The sequence below is a fragment of the Pogona vitticeps genome, chromosome 11 (genome assembly GCF_051106095.1).
Source record: "Pogona vitticeps strain Pit_001003342236 chromosome 11, PviZW2.1, whole genome shotgun sequence".
Lineage (NCBI taxonomy): Eukaryota > Metazoa > Chordata > Lepidosauria > Squamata > Agamidae > Pogona > Pogona vitticeps.
In genome coordinates, this window is record NC_135793.1 from 23,601,782 (window position 1) to 23,626,440 (window position 24,659).

The window sequence follows — 24,659 nt, forward strand, 5'->3', positions numbered from 1 at the left end:
TTGCACCAGATATTTTCAGAATAAAGTTATGAAGCAAGGGATGAGTGACAGACATATAGAGAGCCTATCACTAATCTAAGGAAACAAGTTATCCTGACATAGCTGGATGCCCACAGACTAGCATCAACAGATTACATGTCTTGGCATAACCAAGTTGAAGACATCGTTTTTCAGCAGCTGGTGATATGGAATACTCACATCTTTTCATCCCTATTATAAATTCCAGCCACCTCCAGTTTTAGAAAACAATACTGCAGGACAGCACAGGGACTAGCAACTTATCATAGATAAATGATTTTAATAAGCTGGATGTTACACTTATGGGTAAGCCACAAAGTGAAACAGACTTTACAGAAGTGGGAGTTCTATCAACAAGCAACCCAATAGTACTGTACAGGGGGAAAAAGTTGTGAAGCACCAAACATTCAGGTAAGAAATCAAATGAATATGGAAGCAAGATCAGGTCATCCTCAACCCCATACCAATTTTGGCAACAAACATTTTGCCAAAATCTCTGGCCACCAATCTAAAACAATTACCAATTTGCTTCCTGAGATCCAAAAGTCAAGTGACTTTGCAAAAATGTCAACTCACCGGAAGAGGATTCTGGACCACCTGAACACAGACCCCACAGGGAAGCCATCATCCAGAGACCAAAACCACAGAGATATGTCCTTAGTGATTTTATGCAAATTGCTCTAGATTTATTCGCTGGAGGATGGGGGTTCAAATGCAATGGATATACAGTATACTGCATATCATTTTAACTCTACTGCAAATGTTTCCATTTTTATTTCCTATTGCTGCATCAAGTGACATTGCAGAAGCTACCGCAGGACCAGAAAACACTACAAATAAGTATTATTTCATGATAAACATCAATATTGCCTAGTGTCTTTATTAATCACATGCTGACATGCCACCACTGAAAAATACATGGGACGGGAAGTGGGACAGAAATTCAACAGATTAGGGATGTTATGACTCTTCCTGCCTCCAAATAGGGCCTCTTATCTTGGTTTAGTATGGAGTGATAAAGTTCTTGAGAGGACAGGAGAAAAAACGAACAAGGAGGTGGATGCAAATACTAAGCAAGATTTCCACCTGCAAACCTTGCAGGAGAGACTGAAGGGTTTCAAGGAGAGGCTGCTGACCTTACAAAAAACCGCACCGAGAACTTCCTCAACTTCAAAAGTGGGGCATACAAACACCATAAAAATATACATTTTTTTAAATCGATTTTTCACTTTCCAAGATTGCACGCCTCGTTTACATGCCAGCGCCCTCCTTCCCTTTTATTTTTTTTCCTCCCCAAGGCGCCCCTCCCCCTCCACCACGCTTCGCCTTTTTTTTTTTCACGTTCCCATCCGGGCCTTCGGCGCCCCGTTCGAACGCGCTGACGTCACACCTATATAAAGGGCCCCCGGCCCCTTTGTTCCTCCTCAGTGCGTCGTTGCTGTTCTGCCGGTGGGTAAGTGCGGGTCGTGCCGGGCGGGAGGCGACTGGGAAGCCTTTTTTTTTTTGCTTTAGAATTGGAATGGGCTCTTTCTGTTCACGCCCAGCCCTTCCCCGAGTGATATATTCTTAAATTTTTTAAAAACAAAATTTAAATTACATTTTTCCTCCCTCAAGGCGCTTCATGGGTTTGCCTTTATTCTCGCCACAGAAGCGGGGAGGGGGGCGGGGAAGGGATAAGGTGTCGAGATGCCATTTTAAGCGGCTGAGGAGAGGGGGGAGGGGCGGGATAAATAGCGTTACGGTTGGAAAAGGCGGGAAAGGGGGAGGGTGCCTGCCTGCCTCAGGCCTGCTGAAAGTGGGGGGGGGCTTCTCTTCTCCCCCATGAACGAAGCCAGGGAGGGAGGCGAGTGGGCGGGAAGGCGAAGGAGGGCCGCCATTTTGTGCCTGCCGTGAGGCGCGAGGGGGTCTGGTGGGGGGGGGAGGGATAGGTGCCCCATGCGCATGCGCCGTTCTTTCCCCTTAGCCTCGCGTCCAGCCTGCGCGCCCACCGCCGGCTTTTTTTTTCTCCCAGGCGCCGCCTTTTGAGGCGCGCATGCGCCTGGGGCCAGGCTTTCTCTACCAACATCCTCTTCGTGGGCTGAGGCTGCTCCCGTTTGTCGGGCCCGCGCTTTTGTGAACGGAGCGAGATCTTTTTCGTCCTACTTTCCTTGGAAGGGTTTGGATTCCCTCCTCTCGCCTTGAATGGAAAATCCAGGGAAAGGAGAGAGGGAAACGTTAGCTTGCAGAGAGCTTTTCTTCAAGGAAATGAGGACAAAGTCATTCCTGCTTGGATCCCTCTCGTTCTTCTGGTTGCACTCGTATGGGTCCTGTTCTTTTTGTTTGTTTGTTCTGTTTATATCCGGCCTATCTAGTCTTGTGACCACTCTAGGCGGCTCACAGACACATAATACAACAATAAATATAAAAAAGAATTAATTGCATTAAATAGCCAATTCTTCAAGATGGGAAAGAAAAAAATGAAAAATAAACCACAAAAGAGAAAGGAAATAATCAGATATTAACTGGAGGGAAGTCATAGGAAAAGGGCCTCAAAGCTTTAGCAAGGGGCTGCAAAAAAATAAATAAACCCCACCCACAGAACCGCTCTTTAGAAATGAACTTGATTGAGCGCAGTAGAAAAATTTGCTTTGTGTAATTTATGGACTGCAAGACCCTGAAAGGAAAAAAAATGTCGTTGTCTTTAATTTCCATGGAAGTAATTGTGTTGATGTGACACAAATTTATTTATTTATTTGTTTGCTTTATATCCCACCCATCTGGTCTGGATGTATTGTGGTCTAATGGATTTGATTCATTGTGAACTTTTTATGGGTCAAAATCTATTGTGCCTATGAAAAAGTGGGTTTTCATTCATGAAAGCTGACAATGAAGTAACTCCAGTCTACAGTGCTTTGTCTTTGTAGAAGAGGTAGCTGTGTTAGTCTGTGCAATATAATATAGCTTTTTACCTGTACTGTTTTGTCTATTTTCCCATCTCATATTATTTTCTGTTTTTCTCTTGTGTGTTTATTTTTCTGAATTTGGTGCAACTTGCTGTTTAAGAATAACCAAGGGGAAGAACTGGGTCACTATGAACTTTATTTTGGCTAAAAAGAAGAAACTAGGCTTTGTACATAATTCAAAGTACATATCTCAGTTCTTAAGGGAGGATGATGGTGACTGACTGTGGGAACCCTTTATCTAACCAGATCTCAATTCACGCCATCAGAGGGGAAATCTGAAACTTGTAATTTCTGTTCTTGAGTGTGCCGTCCCCAATTTGAAACTTGCTTTAATCAGGGAATTTGGCCCAAAGAGCAGGCCATTATTTCTATTTCTATAACTTTGCTGTTTCTTCTGTACTGCCTTCATTTCTGTGGTGCCTTTGGGAGATGGAAAGCTAGTTTGCATTTATGATACATATTGTAATCCAATAAATGAATTGTCTTCAGGCTGTGTACTTCTGTTTTTCCAGCCTTAGCTGCCAAATGAGGTCAAACATTTTTCTGGAAAACTATTTGTATAAGGTCTGGGAGGTGGATATATCTAGTCTAAATATATAGCCAGAAATAAACTGTGGAAACTTAATTTTATTAGTATTTATACTTCTATACAAACTAATTAATTGGTTTCATTCAGAATCCAGTTCTGGCTGCTGTGCCTTCAAAATGGTACAGAGCTGAACAAGGTGTTAAAATGGTGATAAAGTGTTCGAGGAACTGGAGGAGCTCCCCTCTTTCAAATTATTAGGGCTGACAAAAAGGGGCTCATGGAAAAAAGGGAATAGGGTTTTTTGTGGGTTGGTGTTTTGTTTTGTTTGGGGTTTTTTCCCTTTGTCTTTTCCCAAACTGATATGAGGAGCTGAAGTCATTCATCCACTGCTGATGAGTGGCAGAAGATTCAGGACAGATAAAGTACTTCTTCACAAGGTTCATAATCTATGTGGAACAAGATATAATGATGGCTGCCAGCTTGGATGGCCTTAAAGCAGGATTGAGTGAACACATGGATGTTAGAGCAACTAGTTTCACCATTCAGGGTGGCTGTGTATGCTGATCAGGCTTAATTGCTTGAGCAGATGAGACAGAGCATACTGTTAAGTCTTGCTTGTGGTTTTTTCCAGCTGTCTGATTAGCCACTGTTCACTAGATTCATATTTGGTCTGGACCAACATTGCTATTTCTTTCTTCTTAAATTAGGAGGAGATTAAATATTTAAAATTACTTATATTACTGTTCAGTGAGAAGGTATTTTAAGCAACTGAAGCTATTTCTATTGAAACACTTGCTTACACGGTTGAGGGGTGTTGGTTTTCGTGGCTGAGTTATTGGGGCAAGTTTGGGCTCCTTCTAGAGTACTTCTGTTTTGGTGGAGTAAGAAAACAGTTACTAATTAATAAATTCCATGATAGCCAGCCTGTTAACAGGTGAAACTGTACAGTGGTGCCTTGCTAGACGATGATAATCCGTTCCACTGAAATCGCTGTTTAGCGAAATCATCATCTAGTGAAAAGCATTTCCCATTGGAATGCATTGAAACCTGTTTGTGTCTAGCAAAGATTGGCCATAGGAAAACCGCTTTGCGAACCGCCGATCAGCTGTTTAAATCGCTGTCTTGCAAAGCTTAGGTCCTGAAAACACCTGTTAGCGGAGGGAGCTGTCAAAATCGTCGTCTAGCGAAAATCAGTTTGTGAAGCAGGGACCAAACATTGTCCAGTGAAATCCCCCCATAGGAATCACTGTTTTGCGAATCGCTATAGCGATCGCAAAAAGCCAATGTCTAGCGAAAAAACTGTCATGCAGGATAACTGTCTAGCGAGGCACCACTGTATTTAAGGAGAAACTCATGTCACTCTTCGATAAGTATCAGCAAGCTGCTGCTGTCAGGGTTTAAGTATCAGGTTATAGAAGCCATGGCCCAGGTTCAGCATTGCCAGTATGGAAACCTTTCTTGAGGGGTTCAGATTTGGATTTGTTTTCTTTTAGATCCCAGTCAGTGTCAAAATGGTTGAAGCAGATCGTCCTGGGAAGCTCTTCATTGGTGGACTGAATACAGAGACAAATGAGAAGGCTCTCGAAGCTGTTTTTGGCAAATATGGCCGCATCGTGGAAGGTAAATGCAGAGCATTTGGGATAGGGGAGGAGGATATCAAGTTATAGTTCTGCTGTGATGAACCTAACAGTTTTGACTGACTGATGATAAAGCTTTAATGTCCTCTAAGAAGTTCTGAGCAGATTTGTGTTAATCTGGTTTGGGGTGTGCCCCTGTATGGTCATGAGCAGGCATCCTGACCCACTGGTCTCTTTCTAGTTCTCCTTATGAAAGATCGTGAAACCAACAAGTCAAGGGGCTTTGCTTTTGTCACCTTTGAGAGCCCGGCAGATGCCAAGGATGCTGCGAGGGATATGAATGGAAAGGTAGGCATTTTCATGTTGGGTAATAACACACAAATGGCCTAAGTGTCTGTCCCACTTTTGTTTCGATAAGTCAGTAAGGAAAGCTTGATACATTGGGAAAATGTGGGTTCTTGACTAATCTCTGGGAATCTTAACCTGTCGCCAAAATAAGTCTTGAATTAAAATTATCCAGGCCTGGAGACATCATATTTCCTTCAGGTGATGAGAGTGATAATTTTGAAGCAACTCTTAAACTAACAATAAAACTTTATATGTAGAGAGTAGTTGAAATATACAGAACTTATGCATTCCATCTTGCTTATAATGACTTTTATCACTTAGTTGTTGAAAATGTTGTAACAAGTGCTGCTTAATTCCATAATAAAACAACCAGATGTGCGCCTAGAAAAATTGGTTTGGCGCACACTTTGTGAATGCAAGAACAAACATAATTTGTATCTAAAGAGATAAACATAGAAAAAAACTAAGCAAATACATTATATTGTTTTTTTAAGAGTTCGAGGGCACATAAATGTTTTGCAGTAGCCCAGTACAACTGCTGCTTGGTGTCCATTAGAGCAACAACCATAAAATGCTGTAGCTTTTAGTAAATGGCAGGCATTAAATGTTATACAGTGGTGCCTCACTTAACGGGCGCCCCATTTAACGACGAAATCGCATAGCGATGAATATTTTGCAATCGCCTTGCGATGGTCTGAATGAGTTTTTTTCGCTTTGTGATGATCGGTTCCCTTTTTCGCTTACCGATTATCGCAAAGCGATGATTTTCCCCCAGCTGATCGGCGGTTCCAAAATGGCCACCGGTTTAAAAAAATGGCCGCCCACTGTGTTTAGGGATGGATTCCTTGCTTACCAGGCAGCCGTATGGAGGATCTTTGCTTAAAGGTCAGTTTTAAGCCCATAGGAACGCATTGAAGGGGTTTCAATGCATTCCTATGGGCTTTTTTAAATCGCATAGCAACGAAATCGCTTAGCACCGATTTTTGCTGCACCGATTAACGTCGCTATGCGAGGCACCACTGTACAGGTATTCTGAGTTGTATGCATGGAGTAGTCCACTTAAAACAAGTCTAAAAGGTGTATACTGTATTTCGAGTTACACGGTTATTTTTGTTTTCTGTGTAGTGATAAAACTTTTCACATTCATGCCCCACACACAAACCTTTATGTAAGGAAAACGCATTCCAAGATCATTTTATTGTTGAAATAAAACAATTGAGAGTCACAAATCCAAGCTGATTACTTCAGATAATCCAGTAGATCCCAATTTTATCTTCTGCCACCACCACCCTGTAATCCTGTTGAAAGGCCTAAAATTTTAATTTCTAATGTATCAGAATGGGAAGTTAGCTATAACCAGTATCTCAGACTAAGTTAATTGAACTGTTACTTTTCGCTAGGCCTGAGAATCTAGTAAAGAGATCCAAAAAATGAGGATCTGTATGTTTCACAGAGGGTGGCAGAAAGAAGAGAGGATATCCCTTTGAAATTATTCAAATCCAAAGCACTTAATTTAGCCCTTTATAATATGCAGTGTAATTGATACAAAGAGACAGAGAATTAGGTATGGGGGAATCAACAAGCAATTTCCATGCACACTGAAATTAGCTTCCTTTATTCAGTCTTTAGACGGAAAAGCCATTAAAGTTGAACAAGCTACCAAGCCATCCTTTGAAACTGGTAGACGTGGGCCCCCGCTCCCTCCAAGGAGCAGAGGTCCCCCAAGAGGTCTTAGAGGAGGAAGAGGCGGAAGTGGAACACGAGGGCCTCCTTCAAGAGGGAATCATTTGGGTATGTTTCTATTCCCACATGCAACACGACATCATAAGAGATAGCTGCCTCGTTGGATGTTGTGAAAGCCACAGTGTTGCAAGCAATGTAGTAGAAGTCAAAAGGGTGGTGCATTGTGAATGGCAGTTTTCTGACGTGGAAGAGATGCTTGCTTCTACTTGCTTCAGTATAACCTTGTACTGAACTCGTGGATTTTGGAATTAGCCTTGTGCTGAACAGGCAGAGTGGGTGATTGGCATAATATACAGAAATGCAGTTCCGTGGGCAAGCATTTCAAAATATCTGTAGAATAGTAGATTGGGTGAACTGTACTGGTATCTAGAAATAACTAGAATATTGAATTGCCAGAATTTGATCCATTATTTGCTCAGTTAAATGAGTAAAGAGTAAGTTTGATCAGCAGTTCTGTTCTGTGTTTTTAAAATTCACAGTTGCCTATCTAATACTCATGAACTGGCAGCCAGTGTTGAGTCTGTGGCCCATTTAGTGAGGGTATCCAGTATGGGGTACAAGTTGCAGTTCATGCTTCTCCAGTATTTGTACCCCTGAGATGTTTTGTCGTACAGCTCCCAGAATTCCTGTCCCTTCTCTTATTTGTTGCCTTTAAACCATTAAATAGCAACAGCTGCAGTAATAATAATAATAATAGACCTGCAGAGCTGAAAGGGGCCCTATGGATTATCGAGTCCGGCCCCTGTCAAGGAGGCAGAGAGGGGAATCAAACCTAATGCAGCCCCAGATCACAGCAGTACAGGCTGCTGTCAGTGAAGGTGATCCATCTGAAAAATTGGTTCCCACTTGGTTCTTCCGTGCCAGCTGGTAGAGGAGGAGATTTGTGTCCTTCGATGACTGAAACTAAGGTTGCTATCCTGCTGACATATTCCCTGCCGCTGTTCTAGGTTCTTCCAGAGGCCCTCTCCCAATGAAAAGGGGTCCGCCACCACGTAGTGGGGGCCCACCACCTAAAAGACCGGCACCTTCAGGACCTGTGCGTAGCAGTAGCGGAATGGGTGGGAGAGGTAAGATCATTAATCCTACTTGCTTATGTGTCTGGTATAATGTAGCAAAGAGTGATGCACTAGGACCCAGAAGAGCTGGGTTTGAATTCTTGTTGACCATGGAGACTCACTGGGGGAGAGGTTGGAACTGTTGAAAGCTTTCTTTAAATACTTCACATTGCCCCATTTGAGTCATAAGTTGGTTTCAGGTTGATGGTATTTAACTCTTTACTTATTTATTCATTTATCCATTCACTTTATTCCTGTACTCCTTATCTATCCATTGCTCTGGATAGTTTACAACAGTGTAAAGACACAAACCTCCCCAATCATAAACTAAGTTAAATTTAGACACCACAACAAAAATAATAAATACAGCAATGGGAAAGCTGTGTGGCAATGGCTGAGGTGAATGATAAAACAGGCTCAGAAGAAAACCCCAGCAAAGGGGAAGGATGCCCCTGAAGGCTTCTTTAAAAATCTCTGTCTTGAGTAACTTTTGAAAGACCTGGAGGACTGTTACTCTTCAGTTCTGGTGTAGAAGCATTAATTCTAGTCCACTACTAAATAAGCTGCGTCAGCCTGATAAACGCTTTAACTTGATGTGGGAACCTTCACTCGTACCTTTTTTTGAGAATAATTTGTTTTATGCATGACTTTAGCACCCCTGTCACGTGGCAGAGACAGCTACGGGGGGCCTCCACGCAGAGAGCCACTGCCTTCACGAAGAGATGTCTACTTGTCTCCCAGAGATGATGGGTACAGTACTAAAGACAGGTAAGACTTTTGAATGTTTTCAAGTGATATTTGTGTGATGTTCTTCCCTGTTATGCTGCTGTATCTTACCAAAGATATTCCCACCTTCCACAGCTACTCGAGTCGTGACTATCCAAGTTCCAGAGACACACGAGACTATGCTCCTCCTCCAAGAGATTACGCCTACCGTGATTATGGTCATTCCAGTTCACGTGACGAGTATCCCTCAAGAGGCTACAGGTATCTAGTGTTTAATTTTGTGTGATCTCAAGCAGCACTTTTAATACCCCATCATCAGTCTCATGGCTGAGTTGGCCTCTGCAGCTTGCCAGAACCAAGGAGTGAGATAATCGTGTCAGACAAGCCAAATTTAAGTGGCTGATCATGGTGGGAAAAGGGCTTCCAAATCACCAACTAAGATGTCCCAGCCCTCAGTAGAGGGAAGAACTGGCATTGAGTGATCACACTGACTCAGCCTCACTTCCCTCCCAGGGAGGAAGAACTGTATGCACCTGCTTCTAGCTCATTAGAAGAAGGGCAGGTTATAAATGCAGTACGCATCTCTCTCTTGAATTCTGCATGTCTCTGCAGCATGGTTTTAGTTTTACACCATTCCCCCCTCCCCCAGTAAATAAATAAATATTCAATAAATACTGTCCCTGGCTTCCCAGAACCAGGGACATGAGTTCAACACTGAAGGGTCTCTCAAAGTGGTCTGTTTGCTCCCAAACATGTCACTAATTCAGCCTCTAGATCCGTAAGAACTTTTACGCATGATATTTAATGGAAAGGATTGTCAGTGCCATGAAAGAGAACCCCCAATAGAGAGAAGAGTTCTCTCTGTATGTGTTAATCAACTGTATCAAATCAGCGTTTGTGGTTATGGTTTGTGGGGGGCATAACAATTTTATGCCAATTTTGAGCTTCGCCGGGGTCCAGCACTCCTGTGGAAGATGAGCAGTTTTGTTACTGTATATTTATATAGTGCTGCTTCTGTGTATGTTGTTTTACAAAGGGGACTTGACAGTCTGAACTTAGATAGAAAGGCAACGTAAGAATAGCAGATGTAAATATGTTACAGTAAATTATTCTACTTACGTGTGCTTAGGCTACGTTGTTGTCGTGGCACTACCGAGTGGCTTATCTTTCATTTGCCTGTAAAGAATAAGCTTGCAGATTAAATGTCAAGCAACCACCGGTATTAAATCCCAGCAGTTATTCTTCTTACAGTGATCGTGATGGCTACGGAGGGCGTGACCGTGACTACTCGGATCATCCGAGTGGTGGGTCTTACAGAGATTCCTATGAGAGTTATGGTAAGTGCTTCTTCTGTGAGGTTTAGCCAATTTAATAGGCCTCATACAGTACTTGTCTTGCTAGACTGCTTATACCTGAATTGGGGGAATTAGCTTGCTGGGCTTGCCCACCACTGTGAAAAAGTGTAACAGTTATTTTAACAAAATGATTAAATTACAGTTCCTATAACCTAAAGAAGCAAAGTTCAACCGTTCTCAATTGCATCTATCACTGGAAAAAAAATGGCTGAGTTTCTTCTGTAAATATAGCAAGCTGTTCTGGAATAACCCTAAAAAAAAGAGCTGCCTTCAGAAAAAACCAGCGTCTTCAAACAGTCTGTTTATTTCGTTCACTGCCTGATACTCCCCTGCCAAATGTCCCAACATATGAGAGATTATATTAATCTTCTCAGTTAATGCAAAAGAGTAACAGAAGCCATTGATTCAATTCTTTTAAACTCAGATGTGAAATTTTGGTGATTTGATTTATAGTGTTGCCCTATTACCTGACCATTGAACCTGCAGGTAACTCACGTAGTGCTCCACCTGCACGAGGGCCCCCGCCATCTTATGGTGGAAGCAGTCGCTATGACGATTACGGGAGCACCCGAGATGGGTATGGTGGAAGTCGAGAAAGTTACTCAAGCAGCAGAAGCGATGTCTACTCAAGTGGCCGTGACCGGGTTGGAAGACAAGACCGAGGCCTTCCCCCTTCCATGGAAAGGGGTTACCCCCCTCCGCGGGATTCATACAGCAGCTCAAGCCGTGGAGCACCCAGAGGTGGTGGCCGAGGAGGGAGTCGCTCTGATAGAGGTGGAGGCCGAAGCAGATACTAAAACTTTTAAAACTCTTGGACCAAATCAGTTTTTTTCCTCCAACAAAAGGAACGTGGAAGTTTTATTTTCACTCCCAGAGGACTACCGAAACGTTGTTTTTACCTTTTTTATTGTTGCTTGTTAAGTTCCCCTCCATTATTGATGGGTTTTTTGGTGAGGAAAAAGTAAACATGTTTAATTTCATTTCACAATTGTTAATATTTCTCTCAAAAAGCCGATGTTAAATGTATGCCATTTTTAGCCTGTGTACTAGTGTTGTAAACTTTCGAAGTAAACGTTAACACTGAAATGCCACACTTCTCAGCTCATGAATGAGACCAGCAAATCTAAGGCTTCCCCATAACAGCTTGCAGCCATCTAAAATGGCCCATGGATCATTCTACACATGCAAACGTGCCTACTTTCTAGGCAGACCGTATTAGCTGTTGGAGGGTGGTGGGGATGTGTGCCAAACTAAAAATGTTAAATATTCTCTCGATGCTGAAATGCACACAGTGCTTCCAAATACAAAATTTCTTCAGTATTGTGTAAAATTCGGAATATCATTCAGTCATTAAATCAAAACAACAAAATGGAAAGTGCTGAATGTACATTGTGCCTTTCTACGTATTTCATTTGGGAATTTGCAAGAACCTCACACCCCCATAACATGCGAACCTGTAGCACACCAGCTGCAGAGTTCTGTAAGTAAGAGGTTTGACCGGTTCCATCAAAGAAGCTACAAAACAATACTTGCTCTTACTGTTTCAAATTTTTGCAACCCTGTAGTGTCTCATTTTTAAAGGAACATCTTTGACTCCAAAGGCAAAATGGAGAAAATAAGATAAGCAAAGAAGTATTTCTCTCCAACTTCTGAAATATAAACAAGTGAAACTTTCAGCATTCCAACAACAGATTTAAAGCATCAAATGCCTGTGAAACAGCAACGATGGTAAGCAAAGCAAACTAGTTTTTCAGTCTAAGTCAAACATGAAACCAAAACTATCGTCCTCTTAGTACAGTAGGACATGCTGTACATCATGGCAATGGAAGTTCTTTCTAGATTTTAAAGCAGCACCGAATGGAAAAACTGTGCTGGATAGCCTTAGGCGAAGTCCTCCAAATTCAACATAACCTTGTCTTGGATGAAAGTATGTATGGCACAAAGCTTTGGCAAAATGATACTTAAGAAAGCTCCTCATGGTAGACAAAAACATGCCTTGTAAAGGGTCGGGAGGGATTATTTTTTGCCTGGTGTGTTTCAATGAAGATTCAGCCTGCCTATACTATATTTTAAGAAATTAACCTTAACACAGTCAGAAATTGGCTTAAATGGCCAAAATCTGTACCAGCTTTGGGGAATGTCAAACAAGCCTTGTTATGACCTTGATGTTTAGTTGGATGCCTGACGTTTTTTCTTTATACTGTAGTCTTTTGTGGGGAGTTCTGATACCAGTGGCAGAGCCCTATGGCACGTTGTCCATGACCCAGGTGCAGCCGGGAAGTGCAAAAGATACTCTTGAAATGTAGTAAGACTTGAAGACCTCCAACTAAAGTCCTGCTATAATCCTCAAAAACATATTTGCCAGTCAAGTTAATGGATTTACCATGAAAAGCATCATTGGAAAGAAAAATAAGAATCCATAAGCCATACAACCTGTCACTAAGCCATTCCAGTTCATTCCAATCCAGTGAACCTTCCACCTGTCAAACTCTAAAAGCATTAGATCTTGAAACAAATTAATCTGCAAACTTTGGTGCTTGGGGTAGGGTGGCGTTCGTGGGCTTGGGTAATTAATGTTAGTATAATTTTTCATACCTTCAATTGTTGCAGGATAACCACACCCAGGCTTTAAGGTGATGTGATTCTGAAGCACAGTGTAAACGTTGCTAACGAGCAACGTGGATCTTGGGCGCAGTGGTAGAACAGGTAAGCCCTGGGTAGATCGTGAGGTTTTCAGAACAATAGAAATGGCTTAGCTTAATATTTTTGCACATAAGAGTGGGATTTGAAATTGGACCGATGGACTTCACCTCATAAACCACAGGCATTTTTCATTAAGATGTTGAGATCTTAACAGTGGAACAAGTTATAAATAGGGTAGCAACTTGCCTGTTTTGAAAGTTTTCTATCTTGTGTCTGCCAGACCAATGCATAGGTGTTTTAAAGCCAATGCCACAATATTTCTTTTTTGCACCTGGTTTGTTACAAAGTACAAAAGGTTTTCTGTAACAGGCCTTTTAATACCGTTTCCCCCCAAATAAGTCCTAGTTAAGTGAAACCCTACCCTCCACCATTATGCACCAACCAGAAGATGACATGACTGTTTGAATAAATGTAGACTGTTGTATATAAAAAAATAAAATAAAACATCCCCTGAAAATAAGCCCTACTGCATTTTTGGAGCAAAAATTAATATAAGACCCTGTCTTATTTTCAGGGAAACACTACATTACTTATATGAAAACCTCCACATTTGTATAAATGAAGGTTGTGCTCAAAGTTCTGAAGGTTTTCGGTGCTACATGGTGTACCCTTAATGATAGTACAGTGCTGCCCCACTTGACGATTACCCCGGTAGACGATGAAATTGCTTTGTGATGAGGTTTTTGCAATCGCAAAACGATATTTCAATGGGGAAAATATGCTTCACGACGATCGATTCCCAGCTTCAAGAACTGATTTTTCGCTTCCCTGAGGATCAAAAACAGCTGATAGTCGGGTTTTCAAAATGGCCGCCCGCTGTTTTCTGTACCTATTTCTGGAAGACAACGATCAAAAATGGCTTCCCCTATGGAGGATTTTCGCTTTACGATGAGGTATTTCGCCTATTGGAACGCATTGAACCAGTTTTCAATGCATTTCAATGGTTTTTTTCCTTTCATTTGACGATGATATCGCTTAACAGCGATTTTAATGGAACGGATTAATGTCAAGTGGGGCACCACTGTATTTAGAATACTGCAACCTTAAATCTCTTAGGTCTGTTTTGTAAGTTATGTTCAGTACTAAGAAACTTTAAGCTGCTAAAGCACTTAAATGGACATAAATCTGTTTTCTGGGTATTACTAATTTACAAAGGTGGCACTGTATCAAGCCATCTATATTTTAAGGGTACTGTGTCCACTTCTGACTTTTAAACCAGATCTGCTCATTCTTTAACGGCTTTGAATATGTCACAGCTTTTTGACTTCCTCCTTTAATACATATTTTTAATACTGTTCTGTATGTTTTAGGTACAAATGATGGATGACATTCAAAAAGTGGATGCCAACAGAAAATGCAGTTGCCGAGGAAGCATAAAAGATAGCTGTAAAGTTAAAGAAGACACTTCAGAGGTGGCTTGGGTTTTAAAATGCCATGATCCTTCTTTGGCCATGCAAACATTGGTGGTTAGCAAGATGAGAAGAATTGTTTCAAATGTCAGAACAGCTGGTTTGCAAATGACTTGCATCTTACGGATGATAATCTTGTAGCATTTCATTTGCTGCTTAGTGGTATTTTTAAAAAACCATCTGGATCCTCTGAATTAGGTATACTAATGGGTGCTCAATAAAGCTACAACAGCATACAGCTATAGGAGGCCGCAGACCATATGGCTTCGCTGGTCAAAGTTTTGCACTGGAAGGCAAATGAGAGAATCCTTTATTAAGAAGCCACCCATAGCATTTCAAGACAGCAGTATTCATTCACCTTTTGAGTGCTGTGGGCTGGAGATTTACTCCATGTATCGTCTCTTGAATTTGTATATAAATTGGTGTAACACATTTTGTCAAATGGGCTGCCAATTGTGGAATGGACAGAATTGTATACATTTAAGAAGTAGGGTTTAAAGCTATGAAGATTTTTTTCCAATCTAGATCTTTTAAAAACAAACGAAACCAGAAACTTGGCAGTGCCCAACCGAACCCAAGATTGTTCTCTTCGTTTGGTGGTTGTCTAAATAAAGTGTTAACCTTTCTCTTGGATTCATTTTTTTTCCCAAAACTTAAGTCCTTAAATGAGGACACACTTTTTAGAACAGAACACATAGCAGTCTAGGCTAATCTCGGGTGAATTGAGATGCCCAGCAAAGGGGCTGAGCATCAGAGATAGAGTTCAATGTTTGGTGAGTATTGTTTCCAGTGGGCTTTTCACACTTCGTTTTACATCTACATTCTTCTGTGAGAATGTAGATCAGAAATTTAGGGAGATTTTACTGGAGCTCCGAACCCTTTCTGGCCAAATTCTTCGCTTGCAATGTAGATTTCAATTTGAAAAGGCCCTTATGCGACCGAGTCTGGGGCTTGATTCTTACTGTGGCCAGGGAGGAAAGATAGGTAATGCAGTGATGGCAAGGGATGGCTGTGGTTCCCATCGGCCCTGGGTGTTGTGAGAGGAGTTGCAGTGTAACCATACCTGAAGGGTCATGCATGGCCCTCCTGTTTTTAACAGGCGTGCTTTACTAAAGAGTCCAATCATGAGAATGTAACTAAGCATTAAGGCACAAATAGGATATGTGGGTTGCTTGCTTTTTATTCCTTCTGTATTTGCATATCCTGTAATATGACAGATGTTTGGCTTGGCTTGGACAGGCCTGGCAAGTAGGGTTCTTCCCCCCCACCTTCCATATCAGTTTTCAAAAAGGTACTCGAAAACATTTGCCATGTGATGCCAAACCCATTAGAAATTGTGGCTTGCCACTTCAGTACACAACCTTCAGTCTGCTGCCAAATGCAGGCTTTGCCTGGTGCCTGGCTTTATGGTTTGAAGCTTTTGGGTTTTGAAGGAGGAAGGATCCATATGATGCAGCATTTTCACCGGATGTGGCATCTGGCAGAATCAAGACACAATTTATGTGCTTGAATTAGCTTGTGAAACTAAGAATAAAGCTGTGGTCACAGCATGGTATTCCCAGGGGGATAAGCATTCAGGACCATGTATAGTGAAAAAGACTGGTTTGGAAAGGCCACCAAGTGAGTTTGTGAATTCATCCCAACCCTGATGTTTTACTCGGGCTTGAGCCATGCTTGGAGCTGCCAATAGGGGGAGATGTTGGTCTAGGTTTCAAGAACCAGAGCGAGGTCACCTCTTCTGTTGAAACGTCTTCGGGCCTGTAGTATCGGGTCATATCAGTGTATGGTGAAGCAAAGGGTTTCTGCCTTGCAATCCCGAAGAGGGAACTGTGAGGCCCGAGGGGGGGGGGGGGAAGGCAGGAAGCTGAAGCTGCTGCTGTGAAAAACAAGCAGCGTTGCAGGGTGGCATCTTGAAAGATGCGTTTGTTTTCAAATCTATTCTGAAAATATTTTTGTTGATGTGTCTGTGTTACAAAGGAGAAGCTGCCCTTTATGATCGTGTACTAGAAGCAGAGGAGCATTATTACCAAGGAAAAAAGTTTTTAACAGCAGCAAACAGCCCCAGATAAGGACAAAATATTCAATTCCTCTCCTTCCCCCCCCCCCCAATAGGGTGGTTAAACTACAGTCACCTTCCAAGAAATCACCTACCCTTTCATACCTTCTATGGGGGGACACAGAAGGCGCTTCCTAGATTAATTTGAGGACTGTGGGTTCATTTGGGAGTTCCTTGGGCGAGGGCAGCTCCCGGACGCCTTTATCCTTCCATTCCGGATGATGCACCATGGTTTCCAACACAAATCAATGAGTATACCTTCCCCTTTTACAGCATTACCACACCAGTCCATCTTATGCATGTTCATGGTGAATTTACAGAAACACCACACCAATAGACCCACATTTCTAGCTCTGTAGAGGCTCTCCATGTAGAGTGCAGGGCATCATTTATTTTTAAATAAATGTAAACTAGGCATTTACTTTGTGGCTGGAAATCACAGTCCTGCTGGTTGTGCTGATGAACTTGCATTTACTCTTTGGGCACTTGTGTTTTAACTTGCACACCCAAATCTTCCTGTAATAGAGCTCTATAAACCGTGCAATGAAGCAAATAAAATCTTTTATAAAATAAAAAGTCCCATTCCCTAAGTGAACATTCGCCCACTTAACAGCCATTTTCACCACTGCCTTTTTTCTACAGTTGTAGCCCAGGATTGCTCTATCGCGTAATCGCAATGTTCCTCTGGGTCTCTGTGTGAACATTGGCTGTACAGTATTTCCATGTGACCTCCAGGCTTATTGGATCGTTTGAAGGTGTTAGTGTGCGTGTGTGGTGCTTACATAAGTCAAGAGCAAGAAACGGAAGCTGGAGAGAAGTATGGCATCCAGATGAAATGGGGGCCTCATGTTGTAGTGGTTAGATTGCAGCACTGCAGTCAAGACTCTGCTCGTGAAGCCAGTATGGCTGTCCGACCTTCACATCCCTGTATTCATCCGACATAAACCAAGCCAGTCCGACATAAATCAAGCATAACCAACAGGGCAGTGAACCTTCAGGCACTAAAATCTCTTAATTATATATGTCTCTGAACCCCAGCATTAGAACTCGGGGGCTTTCTGGCTGTACAAGACTCAGCAACAACCACTCCGTCAGGCCCTTGGGGGGAAATCTGTGTGAAATCTGCTCATGAGCCATTGGTGAGCTTTCCATGAAAAAAGTCCACCGGTGCCACGTGAATTGCAAATAAGGCAGCATGAGATCGGAGCCCTTTCGTAACAATGGGAATTGCCACAACTACTTGTGGGGCTGAGCAAAAGAAATTTTCCCCCTGGCTCTGGTTGGCAATGTTATGTTATCACTCACATTCTGAGACCCTGGGCTTCTACCTCTGGCCTCCTTCCACGGCAAGCTGGCAGCGCGCATGCAGTTCTCTGCCCATCCTGGCTTCTGCCCACCTCCAGGTTTGGGGCGCTGCTCAAGGCTGGTTTGTACATGGAGGGAGAGCGGAATAAAAAGCTTAGAGACAGAGATACAGGAAATCTCTGTTTACTGCAAAACGTCCCGGACCGACAGCTCTTCCGCTTCGTACTTCTGCACACACAATCACAAAAACACCAGAAACCCAGCATGCAAATGTGAACCAACCTGTTCCTCCAGGATCCCTGTCAGTTTCTGGCGATCTCTTTTTTAAAAACCTTTCTTAAAACTGCAACGCCACCCGTTTGTGGCTTTTAGCGCACATCTAGAGGTACTTTGCTCACGCCCCCACCCCAGAAGACGCAGGAAAAGGCACAGCCACGGATGTGGGTTAGGCCCTGCCATTGCACATCACATCTGGGACGTTGGAGGCCAGAAGACCTTCGGCGATGAACCCAGAGGAGCAAGTGGTGACCTGGCTGATTTCCTTAGGAGCCTTAAATTCTCCCAAGATGATGATCGGGGACCCCGTGCAGTTCCTTAAAACGTCCCTGAAAGACGGGGTTGTGCTGTGCAAGCTGATTCTTCGACTTCTCCCAGGATCTATAGAAAAGGTAAGTCTAGGGAAGTTCATTTTGTGACTCGTCTCCTCCACCCGTTCTTTGTGGGAAACAAAGAAAATGCAGAACTTAGTGGTTGCTTCCAAGGATTTTTTTAAAAAAAACAGCCAAAAGCATGCTCCTTGGATAAAATCCAGAAAACAAAGGAGGGTAATGCCTTTTTTAGATTGTTAAAAGTTCAGAAGCAGAGGAGGTTCGTTCGTTCGTTCGTTCGTTCGTTCGTTCGTTCGTTCGTTCGTTCGTTTAACTGCACGTTCCAAAGTTTCAGCATCCAACCAGGACGGTTTTGGGGTTATTCTCTCTGTATCTTCTCCCAAAATGTTGCACATCCCAGGCTAATCAGGAACAACCAATAACGGCTCCTTCTTGGCTTTGCCTTTTGAGACTACAGCTCCCAGAATCCTCTAGTTGGCAAAAGCCACCGCAGCAAATGTGCAGTAAAAAAAAATGACTTTTCTAAGCTCTGGAAAAGATTGGAGGAGAGGGGAGCAGCCCTTGTAAACGCTTCTGCTTTCTGCAAACATGGGATGCTCCAAAATTGAGCCCCATTGCATTTCAATGCAGATTTTGATTGGATTTTATTCTTTGCAAGAAGAATTAAAAGTGAATCATCATTATAAGCCCAGGATCTCCGTTTCTAATGTCACTCTGGTACCACGGGAAACTCTGTCATGCCATTCCTGAGAGGACTGTGAGAAGCCTAGATTCCAGGTGGAAGAAATGGATATGCTAGCCAGCCAGAAACTGGGTCAGTGCTGTTATGAAGGGCAGGCCTGGCTCCATTTATTTATTTTGCATTTATCATAACTCATTTCAAGTATTTTTAGAACGGGGGGCAAAGAGAAAGAAGCCCTGGGACTAAGCCCCGCCTTCTCGGGGTTCCCATCTGGCCGTATGGGGTGGGGGTTCCCCAGACAGCCACGCTCCCCCTCCCCCGTGACACCAACATTGGCTAGTTTTACAGCTTCGTTATTATTTTTCTCATCGTCCAAATGCTCCCCCAAGGCTTAGTTCTTGACGGGAAGAACTTTAAAATGAAATATTTTAGGTCTCAGCCTTTGAGCTTTTGGCCACATGGACCACTTGAATGCAGTCCCCTTTAACAATTGTCTTAATCATTCCTGCTGAAAGAGGTTCTTAGCCCCCCCGGCTTTATTAATAATATCTGTGTGCCCTTAAGCTAATTCAGATTTAGCGCCACTCTGTTCAGGGTCTTCCACTCCCTTCTTCCCTGGGAGTGCGCAGCTGGCCCAAGGCCACCCAGGCTGGCTCTTCTCGGACGCACAGCGAGTATCGAATCTCCGATCTCTTTCTCTGCAGCCGGAGACCTAACTCACCAAGCCCTCCATCCACATCTCCCTGGCTTTTGTACAACCATTTAGGAGAGGCTGATGGTATTACCTACATATTTTGGACAAGGATTGGAAGATGTGGCTACTGAAAAACAAAATGATGGCTCGCTTACAATTGTCTATAGTGTAGAGATTTGTAATGTGTAGCCCACCAGATGCCCTTGAGATGTGGTTCTTTCATTTCAAGCTGGCCCTCGCGGCCATCGGAGGACGCCAGTATTTGCAAAAGGGAAGGGAATCAAGTTTACTACATTGCCAACGCTCACAAGAAAGTTTCATCTCTGCATGGCAGGCCCCAGCATCTTCTGGACAGCCTGCTTCTCTCAAATGGTGCGACATTTAAGCCCATTTGCTTAAACATTGCTAATGTAGGACGCAAGGCCTGTTATTCTTTGGAGTTTATTCAGTTCCTGTCTCTCTCTGGAATGCCTACAGTACTAGTCTGAACACCTTAGCTATGCCTGGATGTACCTATGGTGTCTTGCTTGCTTCTCAGATACAGTCGGGGAAGATTGCCCTTCTGATCCCAGTTCCTTTCACACGGTGGAGGACACTTATGGGGCCACCAAGATAGCGGACAGCATAGCTGAGAGAGGAGATCAGGGAGGGTTGGCACTGAGATAAACAAATATTGTGTTCCTCCGTTTGTGACACCCCGTGGATCTGAACCTTGGGAAGGTGTGGGATCGGAGCCCAAATCAGCAAGCGTTGCAAGACATGCATGAACCAGAGAAGAACTTGACGAAGAGGAAATGGTCGTGAAATACACGAGGGCTGAGGAGGCGTAAATAGCCCGCCTCCCCTTTCTGTGCCTGATCAGTTCCTCTGTATTTCTCAAAAACAAAAGAGGAACCTTTTGACTGCAAAGTCATTCAGACTGCCTGCCTGGGTGCTTTGAGAACGGCCCGTATGGTCGGAGTCTTCCCTAAAAGTACGTGAGCCAAGTCAAAAGCGTCTGGTTCGTTCTTTTTCCCCCCTCTTCCTTGTCCTGCCTAAGAAGTGTCTGCTCCGGTTGCGGAAGAAGGACATTAAACCTCGGGGATTTCTGTGTGTTTGTGGGTTCTGTGTTCTAATCAGACTCAGAACCTAGTAGACTTCCTTTCTCGGATTACAACTCCCAGAATCCCCCGGCCAGCATGCCCAGGCCAGCTGGGCGACCCTAGGAGTCACCCTGCAAAAGCAGTGACTTCACCAAAGTGTGCTTTCAATGTTCCACTCTTACCCCAGTAAATCGTGATTTCCACCCCTGACGGTCAAATCTGGCGCTAGGAATGACCAAAACCTGGACAGGTGCCTAATTCACTCTTTTCATGCCTCATTTTAATCCGCCTTGTTTGCCTCCCTAATGCACTGTGGGTGCAGCATTTTTTTCATGAAGTACAGGAAGAGTGTGTTGCTTAGCAGGATGCAGGACACACACTCACAGTCTCTCGGCCTCGAAATCTTACGGAGGACTGTCTGTGGTTTCTAAGATGTCAACTGCCTTGTCTCCATGCTGTTGAGTAACGTTGCAACCACCAACAGCTGAAGCTGTTCAGTTTTGCCTATGATTTTCTCCCCTTATGCAGAAACAGAGTTTGGAAAAGTTATTGTTTTAGACTATCATTCCAGAACCTTTCACTGTTGCTGAGTTTCGAATTGCTGGTTGAATTCCTTTGGATGTGCGGCAAAAGTTCAGGGATTCACAGAGCAGAAATTCCCCAGAGTACTCCCCCTTTTGTTCTCATCAGCTGGCACTTACAGTCTCAGTAACGCACTCATCCGTTCATTACTTACAACTGAGCAGACCAAAACTGACAAACATGACCATTTTCAGCAACAGACGTCAACAGACCCACTGCTTCCAACAGACTCAGAAGAGGGGGAAAGCACACTTAGCAGAGGGGCGGGGCTCTCTTTGAATTCAGAGGCAGGGAAGGAATGATTGGTTAGTGCTGGATAGATTGACAGTCAGCCCATCCCAGAAAGGTCCCTCCCAGCCAAACCTCCTAAAAGCAGCATGCGAGGTTGCAAAAACTCCAGCATTCACTGCCCACACTAGCGACTGCTTCTCTGAAACAGGATACTGGGCTCTGTTTTTAACCTCACCGCCCCCACTATGAAACTTTTCAAAGCAGCTTACAAGGAGACGCATGACAAAACAATAAAATATAAAATAAACGCTTGAAACAACAGCACTCGGAAAACAATAAAAAGTCGCAGCACGAACAAGAAAGCCAGGTTGCACCCAGTCACATCCAGCACTGCTCACTCCTTAGTATGACAGCTTGCCTCTGCACTTCCCGCACACCCGCCCACCCACGGCAGCCCACGTTCTTGCAAAAATCTACGCAGCACCAAGCTGTCTCATCCAGTTACAAATATACACAGCCTAATATCCAGCCCAGCTGACAGAGAGAAAGGCAGGCTGTTTCTGACGCGGAGTTGTTCTGTGCCTCACGCTCTGTTTCTTGCGGGGTTTTGCTTTCTTACAGTATTGCCCGGAACCCAAGACAGAAGCCGACTGCCTCGCCAACATCAAGGAATTCTTAAAAGGATGTGCCGCGCTTAAAGTAGAGGTAAGTGTTGCCACCTAAATGTGACTTCTAACGAGCCAGATCATTCGTGCATAGGGAAGATGTCTTGTTTCGAATCAGTCCTTCTGTTTGTCTTGCCTAATGCGGCTGACACTGGCTGGCTCCAGATTTGCAAGGTTTCAAGCGTTCTTTCTGACCCTCCCTTGAAGCCTCTGGGTCAGTGTTTTTCAGCCCCAAACTGCGGGGACTTAAAATCTCCTTGAACTGGAGAATTCCCCAGGGTGAAACTTTTTTCCCCCGCAAAGCCAGTGCTCTGCTTACAGAGGGCAGATATAATCCCGGCGTTTATGAAGGCGGCCAACACAGGATCACTGACTAACTTCCAGATCTATTTGGCACCATCGTTCCCAAATCTCCAAAAGAGATATTTCCCCATGCATCACACTAGTGGAGCAGTATATAAATATAAGAAATAATAAATAAATTGTTTCCTCTGAGATCCTTTAAATAGAGATACTTCAGACTTGACTACTGCAGTCTAATGGTCTCTCTGGGGCTGCCCTTGGAGACCTCTCAGGAATGTTGCTTGTTCAAGGGGCAGTAGCTACTTGAACAAGAAGGGATTGCAAGGAAGACGTCTCATCAGAAGAGAAAAATGCTCCGGAGGCTTCCTGTCTCATTTAACAGCATAGTTTGGCACAGAAGCCTCCAGAGTTGCCAGCAGCCACTTTACAAGGTCAGATCTTTAACTTCAAGGTTGGATCTATTTTTCCACGCTTGGAGGGAAAGATCCCAAACAGCCTATGTCTCCTGGGGAAATGTCTAAGGGGCGGTAGGATTGCATCTTTCGTGACACTGACGGACATGGCATTTGACAGAGTTACGTCAGCAAAGCGAACAAAACAGAGAGAACACATCTTTGCCTCCGAGCATGATGTCTCCTAAACTTTACCAGTAGGAGAGGCAGAGCGAAGAGAGAAAGTATGGAATAACAGGGGATGCAAATGAATAAGTATAATTAGTGATAATCAGTTAATTAAGTAAGCTCCTTCTCTTCCCCCAAAAGAACCCTGACCAGTATACGATGCAAGTATAAAGCCATACAGTTGTAAATTATCATAAAATATAGCCGAGCATTTCTAAAAAACAATAAGGAAATAATATTTGTATATAACACAGTCAATATTTGGGGAGGGGGGGAAACCAAGGCTTAAAAACACACATACAAACCATAAGGGGAGGGAACCCAAAAAGGCAGTAACCATCCAAAAAATGAATCGTTATGCAGTGACCTCTCCTTGTTTGGTTTTCAAAAAGGGAGAAACAAGAACCAAATGCCATGGGAGACTATGCTGGTTTGGAAAGGATTTTACTTTGGGTCTAAATGATGGGTGACCCTTCCCTGTGTTTTTTTTTTCCTCCCTCCCTCTCTCTCTCCTGGCAATGTGTGGATTTACTGCATGGAAAGCGTGCAAGACTGGGTGAGCAAGAACAGCATGTTACGAACCCCGAAGCAATGTTGAACCAAGAGCATTCTGAAGGGCAAGCTTGACATGCATTGCTTACGGAGATGTAAATAAGGAGCCTCCCGGCACAGTAGTTAAATTGCAGTAATGCAGCCAAAACTCTGCTCCTGCCCTGGGTTCAGACCCAGGTAACTGGCACAAGGTTGACTCAGCCTTCCCCTCTTCAGAGGTTGGTAAAATGAGTATCCAGCTTACTGGGGGGAGGGAAGCGCTATGGGGCAGTATATAAGCAGCACACTTTGCTCTCCCCCCCCCCCCCATATCTGTGTGTATGCCTTAGAGTGGCCAAATCATTCATTGGTACCCTGTTTCCTAAGATTTTAGGGCAAAGCCGTGAAAGAAAGAGGCAGAACTTGTGACACCCTAGAGGTGAGACGGGCAAGAAAAGGGGGGGGTCCTTCCAGGTTTGGCATGCTTACTGGCAGTGCTTGAGCAACAAGGAGGTTCAGGAGTTGTGGTGACGGTACTCCACTCCCTTCTCTGCCCCAAATGAGGTTGGGAATGCAAAAAAGGCAGGAGTGAGGAACCGGGAGAACTAAGCAGCAGGTGCATGTGCTTGAGCCCATCGTACCATCTGGAGCACCCAACAGCTCTCAAGCTGGGTCAATGAAATGTGGCAGCAACTGGGAACAGGGTGGTAGACATGCATGCTTCAAAGCCACTTCACTGTCCTCTTCTAGCCCCCAGATTTGTTTCTGCCACCCAGTTTCTTTGGACTTCAGCCAGTGCTCTGGGACTTGAGGATCCTGGTGTGCCCACTGTGGCAGCTGGCAACAACTCTAATTTCACAGCTGGTGTGAGATTTTAGGCTGTGGTTTTTAGGAG

General features: G+C 43.7%; 2 protein-coding genes and 1 non-coding gene across 11 annotated transcripts in view; all 3 read left to right on the forward strand.

Annotated features, from left to right (window-relative positions):
• The first annotated feature begins 366 nt into the window (after window positions 1-366).
• Window positions 367-15,029, forward strand: RBMX (RNA binding motif protein X-linked). Of its 4 annotated transcripts, none has more exons than XR_013538754.1 (11): window positions 367-1,471; window positions 4,983-5,109; window positions 5,308-5,414; window positions 7,037-7,205; window positions 8,105-8,224; window positions 8,866-8,980; window positions 9,074-9,199; window positions 10,175-10,275; window positions 10,780-12,021; window positions 12,904-12,999; window positions 14,307-15,029. XR_013538754.1 is itself a non-coding variant. In XM_020810309.3 (9 exons), exons 1-9 carry the CDS (start codon window positions 1,274-1,276, stop codon window positions 11,088-11,090), a joined length of 1,359 nt encoding a protein of 452 aa, XP_020665968.2. In that variant the 5' UTR covers window positions 367-1,273; the 3' UTR covers window positions 11,091-11,668. The 4 variants fall into 4 exon arrangements, 2 of the variants coding, with proteins under 2 accessions (XP_020665968.2, XP_078236827.1); XR_013538755.1 differs by having other exon boundaries at window positions 1,388-1,467; XM_020810309.3 differs by lacking the exons at window positions 12,904-12,999; window positions 14,307-15,029 and having other exon boundaries at window positions 10,190-10,275; window positions 10,780-11,668.
• On the forward strand, window positions 5,161-5,231 carry LOC140702356 (small nucleolar RNA SNORD61). Its single transcript, XR_012081482.2, has one exon. It is a non-coding gene; the product is annotated as a small nucleolar RNA SNORD61 (small nucleolar RNA).
• A 3,063-nt stretch (window positions 15,030-18,092) lies between the features above and the next one.
• The window catches only part of ARHGEF6 (Rac/Cdc42 guanine nucleotide exchange factor 6), a 46,577-nt gene continuing 40,010 nt past the window's right edge, over window positions 18,093-24,659 (forward strand). For 4 of the 6 annotated variants that reach the window (XR_013538756.1, XR_013538757.1, XM_078380702.1 and 1 more), the window contains exons 1-2: window positions 18,093-18,434; window positions 22,267-22,350. Coding sequence is in view for 2 of the 6 variants with exons in the window: in XM_078380702.1 (XP_078236828.1) it covers window positions 18,270-18,434; window positions 22,267-22,350 (249 nt within the window). In the remaining 4 variants the exon portion in view is untranslated. Of the gene's footprint in view, window positions 18,435-22,144; window positions 22,351-24,659 lie in introns of those variants that run through there. The other 2 variants (XM_078380703.1, XM_078380705.1) reach the window with 2 other exon arrangements.